The sequence below is a fragment of the Sus scrofa genome, chromosome 3 (genome assembly GCF_054392235.1).
Source record: "Sus scrofa isolate SSC_HxYL_T2T_F1_AM1 chromosome 3, Sscrofa_HxYL_maternal_Yorkshire_Landrace_v2.0, whole genome shotgun sequence".
NCBI classification, from domain to species: domain Eukaryota; kingdom Metazoa; phylum Chordata; class Mammalia; order Artiodactyla; family Suidae; genus Sus; species Sus scrofa.
The window spans coordinates 54,514,827-54,532,323 of record NC_139385.1 but is presented as its reverse complement, the minus strand read 5'-3'; the positions used below and the strand labels follow the sequence as shown (position 1 = coordinate 54,532,323).

At 40.1% G+C, this 17,497-nt stretch overlaps 1 protein-coding gene across 1 annotated transcript in view; it reads left to right on the top strand.

Moving 5' to 3' along the window:
* Positions 1 to 17,497, top strand: part of LOC110258096 (coiled-coil domain-containing protein 30-like) — a 97,767-nt gene that overhangs the window by 63,435 nt on the left and 16,835 nt on the right. The window contains 2 exon segments of the mRNA XM_085018425.1: positions 8,801 to 8,926; positions 9,973 to 10,074. Coding sequence (XP_084874551.1) covers positions 8,801 to 8,810 — 10 coding nt within the window. The 3' untranslated portion in view covers positions 8,811 to 8,926; positions 9,973 to 10,074.

The following is a 17,497-nucleotide window of genomic DNA, read 5'->3' as shown; positions in this document are numbered from 1 at the left end:
CTATGAACAATGGGCTGCATGTATCTTTTTGAATTATGTTTTTCTCCAGACATATACCCAGGAATGGGATTGTAGGATCCATGTTTAGATAGCTCCATGTTTAGCTTTTTAATGAAATTCCATACTGTTCTCCAGAGTGGCTGTACCAATTTACATTCCCACCAGCAGTGTATTTTTAAAATTTGTATGGAAACACAAAAGACTCCAAATAGCTGAAGCAATCTTGAGAAAGAAAAACAGAGCTGGAGGAATCAGTATGACAGCATGAACTAAAGCAGAACTGGGAAGGATGTGGGCCTGAGGAGCTATAAAACTACTAACCCCACTGAGAAGTTAGGGGTGCGAGGATCTTGTGACATCACAACCCCAGTGGTATTTTAACACAGATAACATCCCTCAGTTCTTACAAGGAGACCATATAGGCCTATTTAACAGATTGGGAGACCAGGTGCACAAATTGTCCAGCACCCTAGAACTTGTGAAACAGAGTTGAAGAAATTATTCATCTATTTGAAGTTTACAAGGAGGTTGAATTCTCCTACCAAGTGTTAAATCTTGGATTTGAAATGGGTGGTAATCCATCTTCCCTTAGGCAGTGGGACTTGTCATAACAGAACACCTGTGACACTTGCAGAGATGAAAACACAACATTTTCTTCACATCTTTCCACAGTCACCAATCCACTAGGAACTCTCCCTGGTGATGAAAAGTCCCAGCTCCAACTCTCCTTGGATCTGGTTCAAATGGAACTAGATGGACTAACACCATCTTACCTGAAGAGCTGCCTTTACTTGTCTTCCTCCCATCTTGCCTGTACACACTTTCCACCTAAATCCCATTTAAGGTTGTCGCCATCCAAATCCAATCTACCTTGTCTATGCCCATATCCATCATTTCCCCACCCTCTGACCAGCTAAACTGGCCTGTGTGGGGAAAAAAATAGAAACTTACTAGGGACATTTCAATTCCATTAGAAGGTCGCTGTTTGGATGGTGTTTTCCAAGTGCATGTCTAAGTAAGGAATTTAGCATCACCTGCTCTTTTCATTTTTACATTTAACTCCTATTAAAAGAAAGAACCAGTAACTTTGGTCTATTATTTTATATTCTCACATAGTGGAAGCATGAAGTTTGAAGTATTTAATTTAATTCAATTGCCTTAATTTCCTTACCTTTATAGAAAGGGCTAAAAACTGAAAAGAGAAGAAAGGATTTAACTGTCAAGTAGAAAGGCTGGTGGCGTGAGCACACAAATAGGAAGTTCATGTTGAAAGGTAGAAAGGAGACAGTAAACACCTAGGAGGTAGATGTAGGAGGTGGGTTGTTTGATAAACCATCCTAGGGCCAACAAAGTGAGTTTTACTAAACATGGAAGTGGAGCATTTCTAGTCAAATGAATTAAAGACACACTTTCTCACTTTCACAGCCTTTTCTCACTCTCTCCTGAAACCAGTTCATTAATTTCATATCTTTAACCTGGGTTACTCCTGGCTTTCAAGTTAACTAGCAGTTGGGAATTGACACTTTCTAACTCTTCTGTTCTCGTTTCCTCTTCTCCAAAATGAATGGGCTGAGCAGTTCCCTGGTGGCCTAGTGGTTAAAGATGCAGCATTGTCACTGCTGTGGCTCAGATTAGGTCCCTGGCCTGGGAATTTCCGCATGCTGCAGGTGCAGACAAAAACAAAAAAACTAAAAACATCCCCCCAAAAAACCCAAATGGGGTGGATTAGGTGGATTCTTCTATCACTTCTGTTCTCAAATAGTGTTTCTTCAGACTCTTTAAACTGGCCTATTAACAGCTGGCTGAAAGTTTGTAGAGCATTGACTCTATGATACATTAGTTCTGCATGTGATGTTTCTCTAAACCAGTAGTCTTACCATGCCCCAGTGCTTTCCAACTGTGCTTCTGGGAAAGAAATCTTTCTTCTTGAAAAGAATCTTCTCATCTATGACCAAAGCCTATCACCACTCTAAGAACCAGGCTTAAAACAATCATCAAACAACTAAAAAGACTCAGTCTGAAGAGGTGACCCCTTTTTTAGTGTACACATAGCTGTTTCTTAATGTTATTCATTCATTCTGTAGAAATAATATGAATGGGTAAAGCTGTGCCACATTACATGCTATGGTAGAGGAAAAAATCTAAATGCTCTATTACTGACCTTTATATAGAATATATACTAGTAGGACTGATAGGACACACATTAAAAATCATGAGTAATATTATGACTGTGATAGTAATTTATATTCTGTAATAACCCCTGGGTCTGTGCAGCTGGATGGGTGTGACAATAAATTTTTCTGCAGGGCTTTCTTATCTCCAGTGAAGCATTTGTGCATAGAAGCTACTCACCAAGTATCTAAGTGAATACACTATTTCAGATTTCGGGGGGGCCAAAAATGGCCTCTGCCTTCAAGGACTATATAATTCCGTAGAGTATGTAAGTCATTTACTCATTAATTTATTATTCATTAATTTATAAGGTAAGAAAGTGTATGAGAGACATCAGAGTTTTATAAAGTGGTAAAAAACTGCAGTGTGTAAAAATAGCATACCCAGGTCTACATTTATATAGATAATTAATTTTGTTCTTTTCTTTGTATTCAGCAGCATTTAAAAAATTCCACATAATTCACATACAAAAATTGAACTTGGCTTTTGAAATTTGACTGTATGATTTCCGGCCCCATACAATAGGTATCAATTAAGTCATGAGGCAGCTGTAGGAGCCCATCTGTTGAACCAGTAAGTATGTCACTGCGCACATGGTAAGATGTGGTTCTTGATGTTCTTCTGAATAGATGTATTAGTTCCAGAACTGGTTTATGATGGATACTACATTATATGTGGACCCAGGGGAAATAATGATGAATTGAGTTAGCAGAGTTCCAAGTTCCACAGGAAATGTCAGGGTAGTGTTGGGTAGTTGAGTCCAGTGTTCATCTCTGAAGGTCAAATGAAAAACAGTGAAACTATATTTATCTCTAACTTGGAGTGTATGCTTATATACACCAGAACTGCCACTGGGCTCAGTCTGTTTTTAGGCAGTTTGTAATACACTTAATCAGATTTCCCACACCTCGGCTTTGGTTTTGGACTCTCTGACTAGGTTCTTGACTGATTTTCAGTTAGGATGACCAAATAAATTTCCACAAATTTAAGTAAGGTGGCATCTCTGGCAATGCCTGTGAGGCAGCCTTAAATTAGTAATACGATTTCTCTGAAGCAAGTAAATCAAATTCAGGAGGAGGATGACAGTAGAATTCCAGAGGACAATTAACTTGTCAGTGCTTCACATGACTGAGTCCTTTTTCTGAGCTATACACTAACTTTGTGATTAAATTTTGAATTACTAAGAAAATTTTTTTTTATTATTTTCCCACTGTACAGCAAGGGGGTCAGGTTATCCTTAGATGTATACATTGCAGTTACAGTTTTTTCCCTCACCCTTTCTTCTGTTGCGACATGAGTATCTAGACATAGTTCTCAATGCTATTCAGCAGGATCTCCTTGTAAATCTATTCTAGGTTGTGTCTGATAAGCCCAAGCTCCCGATCCCTCCCACTCCCTCCCCCTCCCATCAGGCAGCCACAAGTCTTTTCTCCAAGTCCATGATTTTCTTTTCTGAGGAGATGTTCATTTGTGCTGGATATTAGATTCCAGTTATAAGTGATATCATATGCTATTTGTCTTTGTCTTTCTGGCTCATTTCACTCAGTATGAGAGTCTCTAGTTCCATCCATGTTGCTGCAAATGGCATTATGTCATTCTTTTTTATGGCTGAGTAGTATTCCATTGTGTATATATACTACCTCTTCCGAATCCAATCATCTGTCGATGGACATTTGGGTTGTTTCCATGTCCTGGCTATTGTGAATAGTGCTGCAATGAACATGCGGGTGCATGTGTCTCTTTTAAGTAGAGCTTTGTCTGGATAGATGCCCAAGAGTGGGATTGCGGGGTCATATGGAAGTTCTATGTATAGATTTCTAAGGTATCTCCAAACTGTTCTCCATAGTGTCTGTACCAGTTTACATTCCCACCAGCTGTGCAGGAGGGTTCCCTTTTCTCCACAGCCCCTCCAGCACTTGTTATTTGTGGATTTATTAATGATGGCCCTTCTGACTGGTGTGAGGTGGTATCTCATGGTAGTTTTGATTTGCATTTCTCTTATAATCAGTGATGTTGAGCATTTTTTCGTGTTTGTTGGCCATCTGTATATCTTCTTTGGAGAAATGTCTATTCAGGTCTTTTGCCCATTTTTCCATTGATTGATTGGCTTTTTTGCTGTTGGGGTGTATAAGTTGCTTATATATTCTAGAGATTAAGCCCTTGTCAGTTGCGTCATTTCAAACTATTTTCTCCCATTCTGAAAGTTTTCTTTTTGTTTTCTTTTGGGTTTCCTTTGCTGTGCAAAAGCTTTTCAGTTTGATGAGGTCCCATGGGTTTATTTTCGCTCTAATTTCTATTGCTTTGTGAGACTGACCTGAGAAAATATTCATGATGTTGATGTCAGAGAGTGTTTTGCCTATGTTTTCTTCTAGGAGTTTGATGGTGTCCTGTTGTATATTTAAGTCTTTCAGCAATTTGGAGTTTATTTTTGTGCAGGGTGTGTGGGTGTGTTCTAGTTTCATTGCTTTGCATGCAGCTGTCCAGGTTTCCCAGCAATGCTTGCTGAATAGACTTTCTTTTTCCCATTTTATGTTCTTGCCTCCCTTGTCAAAGCTTAATTGACCATAGGTGTCAGGGTTTATTTCCGGGTTCTCTATTCTGTTCCATTGGTCTGTGTGTCTGTTTTGATACCAGTACCACACTGTTTTGATGACTGTGGCTTTGTAGTATTTCTTGAAGTCTGGGAGAGTTATGCCTCCTGCTTGGTTTTTGTTTCTCAGGATTGCTTTGGCGATTCTGGGTCTTTTGTGGTTCCATATAAATGTTTGGATTGTACTAAGAAAATTTTGATTTAAGAAATTGAAGGTGAACATACTTGGATTAGAAGTTTCAGATTATGTTTAGCTTAGACAGCAAATCAACTACCTTTATTCTCATATTCCTGAATATTTCTCCCTTCTATGGACTTTTTGCCCATAATATGGGGCATTGTATTATTTTCTATGTCTGATATAAAAATAACTAAAAATGTACTGGCCTAGGATGACATACATTTATTATCTTATGGTCCTGTGAGTTAAAAGTTCAACTCAGGTCCCACTGGGATAAATCAAGATGTTCGCAGAGGTGTTCCTTCTGGAGGCACTACAGGAGAATCTCTTTCCTTGGCCTTTCAGTTTCTAAAGATTGCTGGCATTCACAGGCTTGTGACCTTTTCCTCTGTCTTCAAAGCCAGAGTCTTTCTCATGTAATAGCACCTTGACATCTCTTCCATAGTCAGATTCCCCACTGCCTTTCCTTCTGTCTCCACTGCCCACTCTTAAAGGCCCCTATGATTTTGTTGGGGTCACCAGATAATGTCCATCTCAAGATCTGTAATTTAATTCCATCTTCAACACAAGGTAACATTCAGTTTCCAGAAATTAGGACACAGACATCTTTTAGGAGGGGCTTTACTCTGCTGACCACAGACTTTCCACATAATGTGATGGTTAGTGTGTGTGCGCTTCACTTTATCTACCACGTAACCCCCTGAAAGGATAATAGTATTACTGCCTTTGCAGCTCCTTAAATTCCTCTTGGTTCATTTACATTGATACCCAGCCTTGAGGTTGAATGCCCCAAATAAAGAATGGCTAATCACCAACCAGAGTGGAGCTAGCCCACAGTCAGACCCCAGACAAGCACAGAAAGCTACACAACAAGTAAATGCTGAGTAGAGAGACAGTCAGTATCAGACATTTTAAATATAGCAGAATAATTGAGAGTCACAGACATCAGACAAATTTGAGGGCAACAGTCGACACCAACTCAAGAAGGTGAAGCCCGGTGCTGTGCCTTGAACATAATAATCTCAACAGTTATTTATTATGAGGATTTAGTGACTTTGAAAAGCACAGAGATGGTTTAAATAAATTCTCATATGTGATGCACATCTCCAGCATGGATTTTTTAAACACCAGAGACCTGCCTTCCTGGGCTTCTCAGTTTGTTCTCCTTGTCCCAAGAATCCAGTGTCAGAAGCATTTGTTAGGCATCTGCAGAACTGTACTATTTTATTTTACCATTTTCATTTATAACTTTTACAGATGTTCTTTCTTTTTCTATAACACAGGCTCTAATGTATCTTTTGGAAAATGCAGCATTTCAAATTAATCACATTAGAGAGTTATTAACTGTTCTCTTATGATACCCCCATTTTGGTCTGGTGTGAAGATAATTGCTACAGACCCATTTTTGTTACTTTACTAGATTCAGCATTTCTATTAATTACTTCCCACATTGGGATTCATTAAGCACGAAAATTTTCAATCATATTTTGAAAGACAATGACTGGCCTTTCTGAACATTAAAGACTTCTGTTTTATTGCATTTTCACACTAAATGTTTAGGCAAAAAATTTTACTAGACAGTATTACTTTTATTATTTGCTAAATTTTAGTTTCCTTAGACAAACTCAAGGCACTTTACAGTTGAATTCAGAACTGTGCCACTAAAAGATACAAATGTGAATAATCTGAGAAGGGAAACAGTGAGTATAGAGGAAAGGATGTAAAAGGCAAGCAAATATTCTGACTTGAGGCAAGAACAGGCATCTGTCCTGAGAAAGGGAATCTATGCCAAGTAGACAGAATCTCTCATGCAAGGTAAATTTAAAATTCCCACATCATCTTCCAAAAACTCTAATTTGTTTGGTTATCTAAAATTCAGGCATTCTAGTTTCACATATTGTTACAGAAATGTATCATTGATAATCAAATTAAAAACTACAAAATTTTCTCTCAAATGCTAACAACAGGTCTTTTTTTTCTTTCTTTTTTAGGGCTGCGTGTGCAGCATATGGAAGTTCTCTGGGCCCTGGCTATGGGTCAAATTGGAACTGCAGCTGCCGTCCTATGCCACAACCACAGTAATGTGGGATTCCAGCCACATTTTTGACCTATGCCACAGCTCCCAACAACACTGAATCCTTAACCCATTGAGGAAGGCCAGGGATCAAACCCCCATCCTCATGGATACTAGTCAGGTTCTTAACCCACTGAGTCACAAGGGGAATTCCTTTTTTTTTTTTTGTAAAATATGATTTACATGTTAAAAATCATTTTCAGTTATACATGGATGCACATGTACATTTAATATAGCTATTATACAGGAAGTAGACATTTCCTAATATTACATAATTGTGATATTGACTTTTCCCACATAGATGAAAGAAAAAGAGGATATGTAACACTAGGTAGCATCTTTTCAAGGGATACTTCAGCACTTACTTATTTTGACATTAGAAATGATCCCAGAGTCCCTTCAGTGTTGTCATCTGAAGGAATGAGTATTTGAGAATTTTAAATACTCCTGCAGAGGTACTCCTACTTGAGGTACTAAGTAAGATTCTTCTGGGTGCAAAGAACCAGTTATACCTATTACCCTGTTGCTTTGTAACAAAAGACCCCCAATCCTAGGATTTAAAGAGGCACACACTTCCTGCTTCTGGGTTCTCCAAGGGTGAGGACTTGGGGCACAGCTGAGCTGGGTCTTCTGGCCCCAGGCCTCTTGGCCCCAGGAAACCAGCACCTCCCTGGTGACCGCCAGGCTGGCAGGCCTTTCTGCAGGGCAGGGTGGGAGCTCCTCTCCCTTCAGAGCCACCAGGAGAGGAGGAGGAGGGAGTGCAGGTGAGGCTGAACTTAGCCTGAAGGGGCAGGTTCCACCATCAGAAGCAAGTCAGAGGGAAGGGTGCTGCACAGGTGTTGTCTCCCAGGAGGTGGGCACCAGGGAAAGCGTGAAAGCAGAAAAGGTGAATGTTAAGAGGTCGAGGGCCCTTCATGGATTCTGAGCCTGAAGACATGGGCTCCCACACCAGCAGCCTGAGAAGAGTGGCCTGCAGGATGTGAGCCTGCCTGTCCAATGCAGCTGGCCCTGCCCCCATGTCTCTCCCCTGGGCTCCTCTGGGCATGATGTCTGTGTGACCAAGGGGAGTTTCTCTACTGGAGACATTGTGACATAAAGGGAAAGACTGCACCTCAGTCTTAAGGGTGAAGACAGCCTGAAACCGGAAGCCCTGGAGCGAGTCCCAGCTGATGGGAAGAAGAAGGCAGGGTGCATGCAGTCTTCCACTCTGCCCTCCATGTCTTCATCTGCCTGCTGCAGCTTCATGGGAACCCGTGTGTGGCCATGAGGCCCTCTCAGGTCCCAGGAGTGGGTGTACGGTGGATGGATGCCTGAGAGATCCTTGGAACTCCCTGAACCCCCTCCTCCAACCTGCCTGCTCACAACTAAGTGACAGCATTGTGGATTTCTAGGTTTAGCTGGTTATTGTAGACTCTGGGTGCCAAATTTTATGAACTTACTGAAGTTTTAGTACCATAACCCTATCCTTGGGAAGATAAACATGAGCAGGCTTTTATAAAGTGAAAACTACTGCTACAAGAGCTACCTGCCTTAGGGTTACTCAACTATTCAAAACTTTTTACTTGATTTGTGTATGAAATGGATAACTAGGCCCTGGGAGTTATGGAAGCATGTAGTAAACATAACCCTACTGCCTGTTGTAGCATGTAACTTGATTCTGTTGCTCATGTCTATCTCAGATGTCTTGAAGTTACAGCCAGACCTGAAAAGTTAGTGGAAGCCTTGGCAAACTCCACACACTGTCCAGTCTTCTACTGTGAATTGACTCAGTGTTTACCTGCAGGTTTGATTAACTTCCTATGAGATGCTTCTGCTTTCACCACATCATCTATGTTTCAACCATTGTAGTGCTCTCAGTTCTGCTACACTACTACTTTTATTTCAACAAGAAAAGCACCAAGATGATGAGGTAATAATATCCCATTTTGTGACACTGTGTCCTGATTAAAGATATCCCTAAACCAATCCCAATCAAATCTTGTGTTTTGATGAGTTACACTTACAAATGAGAAGGGATTTTTAAGCTAGTTATGCTGTTTCTACCCATGATGACCTAGTCAGTGTTGGAGATGTCCTCAAGCAGAGCTCTGTGCCCTTTCCAGAGCATGCTAGTTGTCAGAGGGAGGAATTGTCAGTGTTTATAATGATAGCTAGGATGCTTTTGACCAAGACGTTGGATCCCGTTCTGACAGAGGCCTGGAAAAGTTATAAAGGTGACAGCACTTTGAGATGATCTGTGATGCTTATGAAATGCCTGACAGTTCTCCCTACTGTCCTTACATGTTACTCAAATGTGGCCTCAAGTGGTTTCTGGTCTGTGCACTTTCCCATCTACCTGGGACAGAGGCTTCCTGGAACTGAGAGGTGAGGACTACTGAATTTGGAAAACCTGACTCTTGATCAGTGACTCTTTCAGAGAAAGATCTTGATCTTTGAAGATCAAGGAGAGCTGAGAACATTAATATAGGGAACCTTAAATAAATGTGGAGTTGAGAACGCCTGCAGAGGGAGCTCTCACACCTTACCCTTCATGATCAATTATCCTAAGAGAAGAAAGTCAGTTACTGACCCCAACAGGAAGCTAGGAACCTTGGACTCCCAAACAGGAAGTTCAATTGGTTTCTATCCCAGCAGGAGGAAGCAAGACTTCCTTCTTATCCAAAAACCAACCCTTCCGATTAAAACAATGCTACAATGCAGCCAGTAAGAAGCCAACATCACCTGAACTTTTACTTTCCTCCAGTGAACTTTTCTTTCTTTTTCTTTTTTTCCTATTGATGACATTTTTCCCTTGTCCCACCCTTCTTACTATAAAAGGCTTTCATATTGTGTGACCCCTTGGAGTAGCTCTCTGTTTGCCAGGTAGTATGCTCCCTGATTCATGAGTCTTTTAATAAACTCAATTAGATCTTCAGATTTACTCAGTTATTTAATTTATTTATTTATTTTTAGCAGTGCCAACATCACATCCTTGGATGGTGCAATTACTGCTTCTCCTAGTACAAGTGGATGCCTAGTGGCTCAGACTACCCCATTCATTATCTATCACCACTAAAAGTAAGTACAATGAATTGTGTTTACAGGCATAATGAGACTCTGCCTTGTCATATTTTTTAAAACATTTTTATTATTTTATATTTTAATTCATTGAGTTGTTATTGAGTTGTTATTTATAGTTGTACAAACATCATCACAACCTAATTTTACAACATTTTTATCCCAAAGCCCCATTGCTATCACCTCCCAACCTGTCTCATTTGGTAACCAAAAGATTTCCTTTCTGTTTTTTTTTTTTCTCAGAAAAAGTTTTTATTTTATTTTATTTTATTTTATTTGTAAATATTTCTTTTGTATAATGATTTTTGTGTTTTTCCAGTATACCTGGTTTACAGTCTTCTGTCAATTTTACACTATACTGCATGGTGGCCCAGTTACACATACATGTATACATTCTTCTTTCTCTCATTATCATTCTCTGTCATAAGTGACCAGACATAGTTCCCAGTGCTACACAGCAGGATCTCTTTTGCTAATCCATTCCAAAGGCAATAGTCTGTATCTATTAATCCCAAGCTCCCAATCCACCCCACTCCCTCACCCTCACCCTTGGCAACCACAAGTCTATTCTGCAAGTCCATGATTTTCCTTTCTGTGGAAAGTTTCCTTTGTACCATACACTATATTCCAGATGTAAGTGATATCATATGGTATTTGCCTTTCTCATTGTGACATATGTCACTCAGGAGGAGAGTTTCTAGTTCCATCCATGTTGCTGCAAATGACATTATTTTGTTCTCTTTTGTGGCTGAGTAGGATTCCGCTGTGTATATATACATTTTCCTAATACAATCATCTATCAGTGGACATTTGGGTTGTTTCCACATGTTGGCTATTGTGAATAGTGCTGTAATGAACATGTGGGTGCATGTGTCTTGTTGTTGTTGTTGTTGTTGTTGTTGTTGTTGTTGTTGTTGTTGTTGTTGTTGCTATTTCTTGGGCCGCTCCCACGGCATATGGAGGTTCCCAGACCAGGGGTCGAATCAGAGCTGTAGCCACCGGCCTACGCCAGAGCCACAGCAACGTGGGATCCGAGCCGCATCTGCAACCTACACCACAGCTCACGGCAATGCCGGATCGTTAACCCACTGAGCAAGGGCAGGGACCGAACCCGCAACCCCATGATTCCTAGTCAGATTCGTTAACCACTGCGCCACGACAGGAACTCCCATGTGTCTTTTTTAAGGAGAGTTTTGCCCGGAAAGATTCCTAAGAGTGGGATTGCTGGGTGATAGGGTAGTTCTATGTATAGATTTCTAAGGGACCTCTATACAGTTCTCTATAGTGGCTGTACCAGCTTCCATTCCCACCAAAAGGGCAGGAGGGTTCCCTTTTCTCCACACCCCCTCCAGCACTTGTTATTTGTGGACTGATAATGATGGCCATTCTGACTGGTGTGAGGTGGTATCTCATGGTAATTTTGATTTGCATTTCTCTAATAATCAGGGACATTGAGCATTGTTTCCTGTGCTTGTTGGCCATCTGCATGTCTTCCTTGGAGAAATGTGTCTTCAGGTCTTTTGCCCATTTTTCCATTGGGTGGTTGGCTTTTTTGCTGTTGGGTTGTATAAGTTGCTTGTATATCCTAGAGATGAAGTCCTTGCCCGTTGCATCATTTGAAACTCTTTTCTCCCATTGTGGAAGTTGTCTTTTTTGTTTTCCTTCTTGTTTCCTTTGCTGTGCAGAAGCTTGTCAGTTAGATTAGGTCCCATGGGTTTATTTTGTATTTATTTCCATTGCTTTGGGAGACTGACCTGAGAAAACATTTGTAAGGTTGATGTCAGAGAATGTGTTGCCTATGTTCTCTTCCAGGAGTTTGATAGTGTCTTGTCTTATATTTACATCTTTCAGCCATTTTGAATTTCTTTTGGTGCATGGTGTGATGGTGTATTCTGATTTGCATGTAGCTTTCCGGGTTTCCCAGGAATTTTTGCTGAAAAGGCTCTCTTTTTCCCATTGTATGTTCTTGCCAACTTTGTCAAAGATTAATTGACCATAGGTTTCTGTGTTGATTTCTGCATTCTCTGTTCTGTTCCATTGGTCTGTCTGTTTTGGTACCAGACCCACACTGTCTTGATGACTGTGGCTTTGTAATACTGCCTGAAGTCTGGGAGACTTATGCCTCCTGCTTGTTTTTTGTTCTTCAGAATTGCTTTGGCAATTCTGAGTCTTTTGTGGTTCCATATAAATTTTTGTATTGTTTGTTCTAGTTTTGTGAAAAATTACATGGGTAATTGGATAGGGATTGCATTGGATTGGTAGATTTCTTTGGGTAGTATGGCCATTTTTACAATATTAATTTTTCCCATCCAGGAGCATGGAATATATTTCCATTTCTTTACATCTTCATTAATTTCCTTGATTAATGTTTTATATTTCTTGGCATATATGTCTTTTACCTCCTGGGTCAGGTGTATACCCAGGTAATTGATTTTTTGGGGGGTGTGATTTTAAAGGGAATTGCATTTTTGTATTCCTTTTCTAATATTTCATTGTTAGTATATGGAAATGTGACTGATTTCTGAATGTTAATCTTATATCCTGCTACTTTGCTAAATTTGTTGAGCAGTTCAAATAGTTTTTGGGTTGAGTTCTTGGGGTTTTCTATCTAGAGTATCATGTCATCTTCATAGAGTGACAATTTTACCTCTTCTCTTCCTATTTGGATGCCTTTTATTTCTTCTGTTTGTCTGATTGCTGTGACTAGGACTTCCAATACTATGCTGAATAACAATTGGGGATGAGAGTGGGCATCCCTGTCCTGCTCCAGATTTTTGTGGGAAGGCTTTCAGCCTTTCTCCATTGAGTATTATATTTTCTGTGGGTTTGTTATAAATGGCTTTGATTATGTTAAGGAATGTTCCCTCTAGACCCACTTTGGTGAGAGTTTTGATCATGAATGGATGTTGGATTTGTCAGATGCTTTTTCTGCATCTATTGAGATGATCATGTGGCTTTTGACTTTTCTTTTGTTAATGTGGTGTATGCCGTTGATTGATTTGCCTATGTTGAACCATCCATGTGCACCTGGGATGAATGCCACTTGGTTGTGGTGTAGGATCTTTTTGATATGTTGCTGGATTCGGTTGCCTGCAATTTTGTTGATAAATTTTTCATATGTATTCATCGAAGATATTGGCCAATAGTTTTCTTTTTTGGTGGCATTTTGGTTTTCAAATGAGGGTGATGATGGTGTCATAGAATGCCTTTGGGAGTGTTCCTTCTTCAACCTTTTGGAAAAGTTTAAGGAGGTTGGGTATATGTTTCTCTTTATATGTTTGGTAGAATTCTCCTGTGAAGCCATCTGGTCCTGGATTTTATTTGTAGGGAGTGTTATTAGGACATATTCAATTTCATTTCAAGTGATCGGTCTGTTCAGTTGGTCTCTCTTCTTGATTCAGTTTTGGCAGGCTGTAAGTCTCTAGGAAGGTGTCCATTTCTTCTAGGTTGTCAAATTCATTGTCATATAATTGTTGATAGTATTTTCTCATGTTTTTTTGTATTTCTGTAGTATCCTTTGTGCATTCTCCTTTTTCATTTCTTATTTTTCCCTCCTCTTCTTGGTCACTGTAGCCAGAGGTTTGTCCATTTTGTTTACCTTTTCAAAGAAGCAGCTCTTGATTTGATTGATTTTTTTATTAATTTTTGAAAATCTATTTTATTGATTTCCTCTTTGATCTTTATGATGTCCTTCCTTCTGGTGACTTTAAGTTTTTCTTGTCCTTCTTTTTCTAATTCATTTAGGTGGTGGGTTAAGTTGTCCATTTGATATTGTTCTTCTTTTTTGAGGAAGGCCTGTAGTGCTCTGAACTTCCCTCTGAGCACTGCTTTTGTGGCCTCTCATAAATTTTGACTGCTTGTGTCTTTTTATCATTTGTCTCAAGGTATTTTTTAATTTCATTCTTGATTTCTTCATTGCCTCATTGTTGTATTAGTAGCATGTTGTTTAGTCTCCATGTAGTAGACTTCTTTCCCTGTGGTTTATTTCTAGTTTCATGCACTTGTGGTCAGAGAAAATCCTTGAAATAATTTCTATACTCTTAAATTTGTTGAGGTCAGCTTTGTGCCCCAGAATGTGATCAATTCTTGAGAATGTTCCATATGCCCTTGAGAAGAAAGTGTATTCTGATATTTTTTTGATGTAATGCCCTGAGAATGTCAATGAAGTCTAACTTTTCTATTGGATCTATTCCTTTAGGATCTCTGTGGCTTTATCGATTTTCTGTCTAGAGGATCTGTCCATTGATGTGAGTGGGGTGTTATAGTTTGCTACTATGATTTTATTTCCATCAAATTCTCCTTTTATGTCTGTTAGTATTTGTTGGAGGTACCAGGGTACTCCTATATTAGGGGCATATATATTGATGAGTGTAATATCCTCTTCTTTTTTTTCTTTTTAATTTTATTTTTTATGGTTATTATTTTTTTTCCATTCTGGTTTGCTTACAGTGTTCTGTCAATTTTCTACTGTACAGCAAAGTGGCCCAGTCATTGCTCTCATACACACACACACACACACACACACACACACACACACACACACACACACACATTCTTTCTCTCACATTATGTTCCATCATGCTCCTTTAAGTGACTAAATATAGTTCCCAGTGCTATACAACAGGGTCTCATTGCATGTCCATTCCAAAGGCAATAGTTTGCATCTATTAACCCCAGACTCCCAGTACATCCCACTCCCTCCCCATCCCCCTAGGCAACCACAAGTCCATTCTCCAAGTCCATGAATTTCTTTTCTGTGGAAAGGTTCATTTGTGCTTTACATTAGATTCCACATATAAGTTATGTCATACAGTATTTGTTGTTCTCTTTCTGACTTACTTCACTCAGAATGAGAGTCTCTAGTTCCATCTGTGTTTCTGCAATTGGCATTATTTTTCTCTTTTTTTCTGGCTGAGTAGTATTCCATTGTGCACATATATCACATCTTCTTTTTTTAATTATTATTTCCCCAATACAATTTTTATCCTGATGTACAGCATAGTGACCCAGTTACACATACATGTACCCATTCTATTTCCTCACATCATAATGCTCCATCATAAGTGGATTTAGTCCCCATGCTACACAGCAGGATCTCATTGCTAATCCATTCCAAAGGCAATAGTTTGCATGTATTAACCCCAAGCTCCCCATCCAACACACTCCTTCCCCTCCCCCTCCCCTTGTCAACCACAGTCTGTTCTCCAAGTCCATGATTTCCTTTTCTGTGGAAAGGTTCATTTATGCCCTACATTAGATTTCAGGTATAAGTGTATAATATCCTCTTTTTGAATGGATCCCTTAACCGTTAAATAGTGTCCTTCATTGTCTTTCTTGATGGCCTTCGTTTTAAAGGCGATTTTGTAGAATATGATAGTGCTACTCTTGATTTCCTGTCTTGTCCATTGTCATGAAATATCTTTTCACATCCCCTCCCTTACAATCTATTTGTGTACTTTGCCCTCGGGTGAGTTTCTTGTAGGCAGCAGATTGAAGGTTTTTGCTTTTGTACCCAATCTGCCACTCTGTGTCTTTTGATTGGAGCATTCAGTCCATTGACATTTCATGAGGTTATTGATAGAAGTTTATTTATTGCCATTTTAAGCCTTGTTTTCCAGTTGATTCTATGATTCTATCTTCTTTTCTTTTCCTTTGGTTGGATGGTTTCCATTTATTTTATGCTTGAGTACTTTTCTTTTCAGTTTTTGTGAATGTAGTGTTTGGTTTTGATTTGTACTTGCCCTGTTTTTTAAAGTATGTTAAACCCTTACTATATCTGCTCCCTTTAGCCTTATAGTCATATAGAACAAACACATCATTGAAATAAGAAAAAGAATCTATTTTTCTTACTTTCCTTGCCCTCATTGTATGATTTGGATGTCTTTTCGTTTTTTTTTTTTTTTTTTTAATCTTCATGTTTAGATATGTATACTGGCTTCTTTAAGTCACTGCTTTCCAATTGTGGTTTCCTCCATCCTAGTTCTTCATTTTTTTTTTTTAAATTGGAGAAGCCCTTTCAGTATTTCTTTTAGAATGGGTTTTGTATTGCTGTACTCTATCAGCTTTTGCTTGTTGGAGAAATTCTTCATTTCCCCTTCTATTTTAAATGATATTCTTGCTGGATAGAGTATTGTAGATGGCAGATTTTTTTCCTTTCAGTGCTTTAAATGTATCTCACTACTCCTTTCTGGCCTAAAGTGTTTTTGTAGAGAAATCAGCAGATAGTCTTATTGGGGTTCTCTTATAATGAATGATTTGCTTTTCTCCTGCTGCCTTTCAAATCCTCTCTTTGTGGTTAACCTTGGCCATTTTTATTATAACATGTCTTGCTGTGGGCCTGTGTGGGTTCAACTTGTTGGGGTGCTCTGTGCTTCCTGTATCTTGATATCACTCTCCTTTGACTCTTTCTTCATAAACTCTATTCCATGACTCCCTGTTGTGGTGCACTGGAAACTGGCAATGTCCCCTGCCCTTCTACCCCAGCCACAAGGACCAGACCCTCCCTTTGGCTGATGACACGAGGAGATTTCCAACCAGATGTCCCTACCCCAAGAGTATTCACTCTTTTTTTTTTTTTTTTTTTTTTTTTGGTCTTTTTACTATTTCTTGGGCCACTCCCATGGCATATGGAGGCTCCCAGGCTAGGGGTCAAATCAGAGCTATAGGCACCGGCCAACGCCAGAGCCACAGCAACACAGGATCTGAGCTGCATCTGCAACCTACACCACAGCCCACAGCAATGCCGGATCGTTAACCCACTAAGCAAGGGCAGCAACCGAACCCGCAACCTCATGGTTCCTAGTTGGATTTGTTAACCACTGCGCCATGATGGGAACTCCAGTATTCACTCTTCTAAGTCCCAGCAGGTTTCTTTCTAACCCCCATCAACTCCCTGAGCAATACCAGCTGCCTCCACCAGGCCTGGGTATGGGCATCTTCTGAAAAGGCTCTACCAAGAAATTGAGAGAAAACCAGATGTCTAAAGGAATGAGATATGAAGAGGGTCCAGATTAGGGGTGTGCTGGTGCAGCCCAGGGTCTTGCAAGAGCCGAGGTCTGCGGGGGCCTTAGCTGGCCAGGCTCCACTCCCAGACCAGCTCTCTTGGGCCCTGCTGGTACAGCGGTCCCTTCTCGGCCTTGGACAGTGCCTTGTTCTGGACATCCAGGGCTTCGCCAGGCACAGGGGCCCATATGCGGATAGATTGAAACCTGTGGTTGTCCTGAGGGTCAGTCAGGAGCTTCCTAAAACATGGCACTAGTGCCTGCCTACTTGGATTAAATGGGCTGGTCTACTCTGGGATGCCTATGTTTGGACCTTCACCTGAGTGGCCATGGATGGCAGAGACTCCTCTGACATAGATCCATTGATCACAGTAAGTCCCCTGTCCTTCCTAGAGTGATTCTGTCTGGGTGGGGGGGCTCAT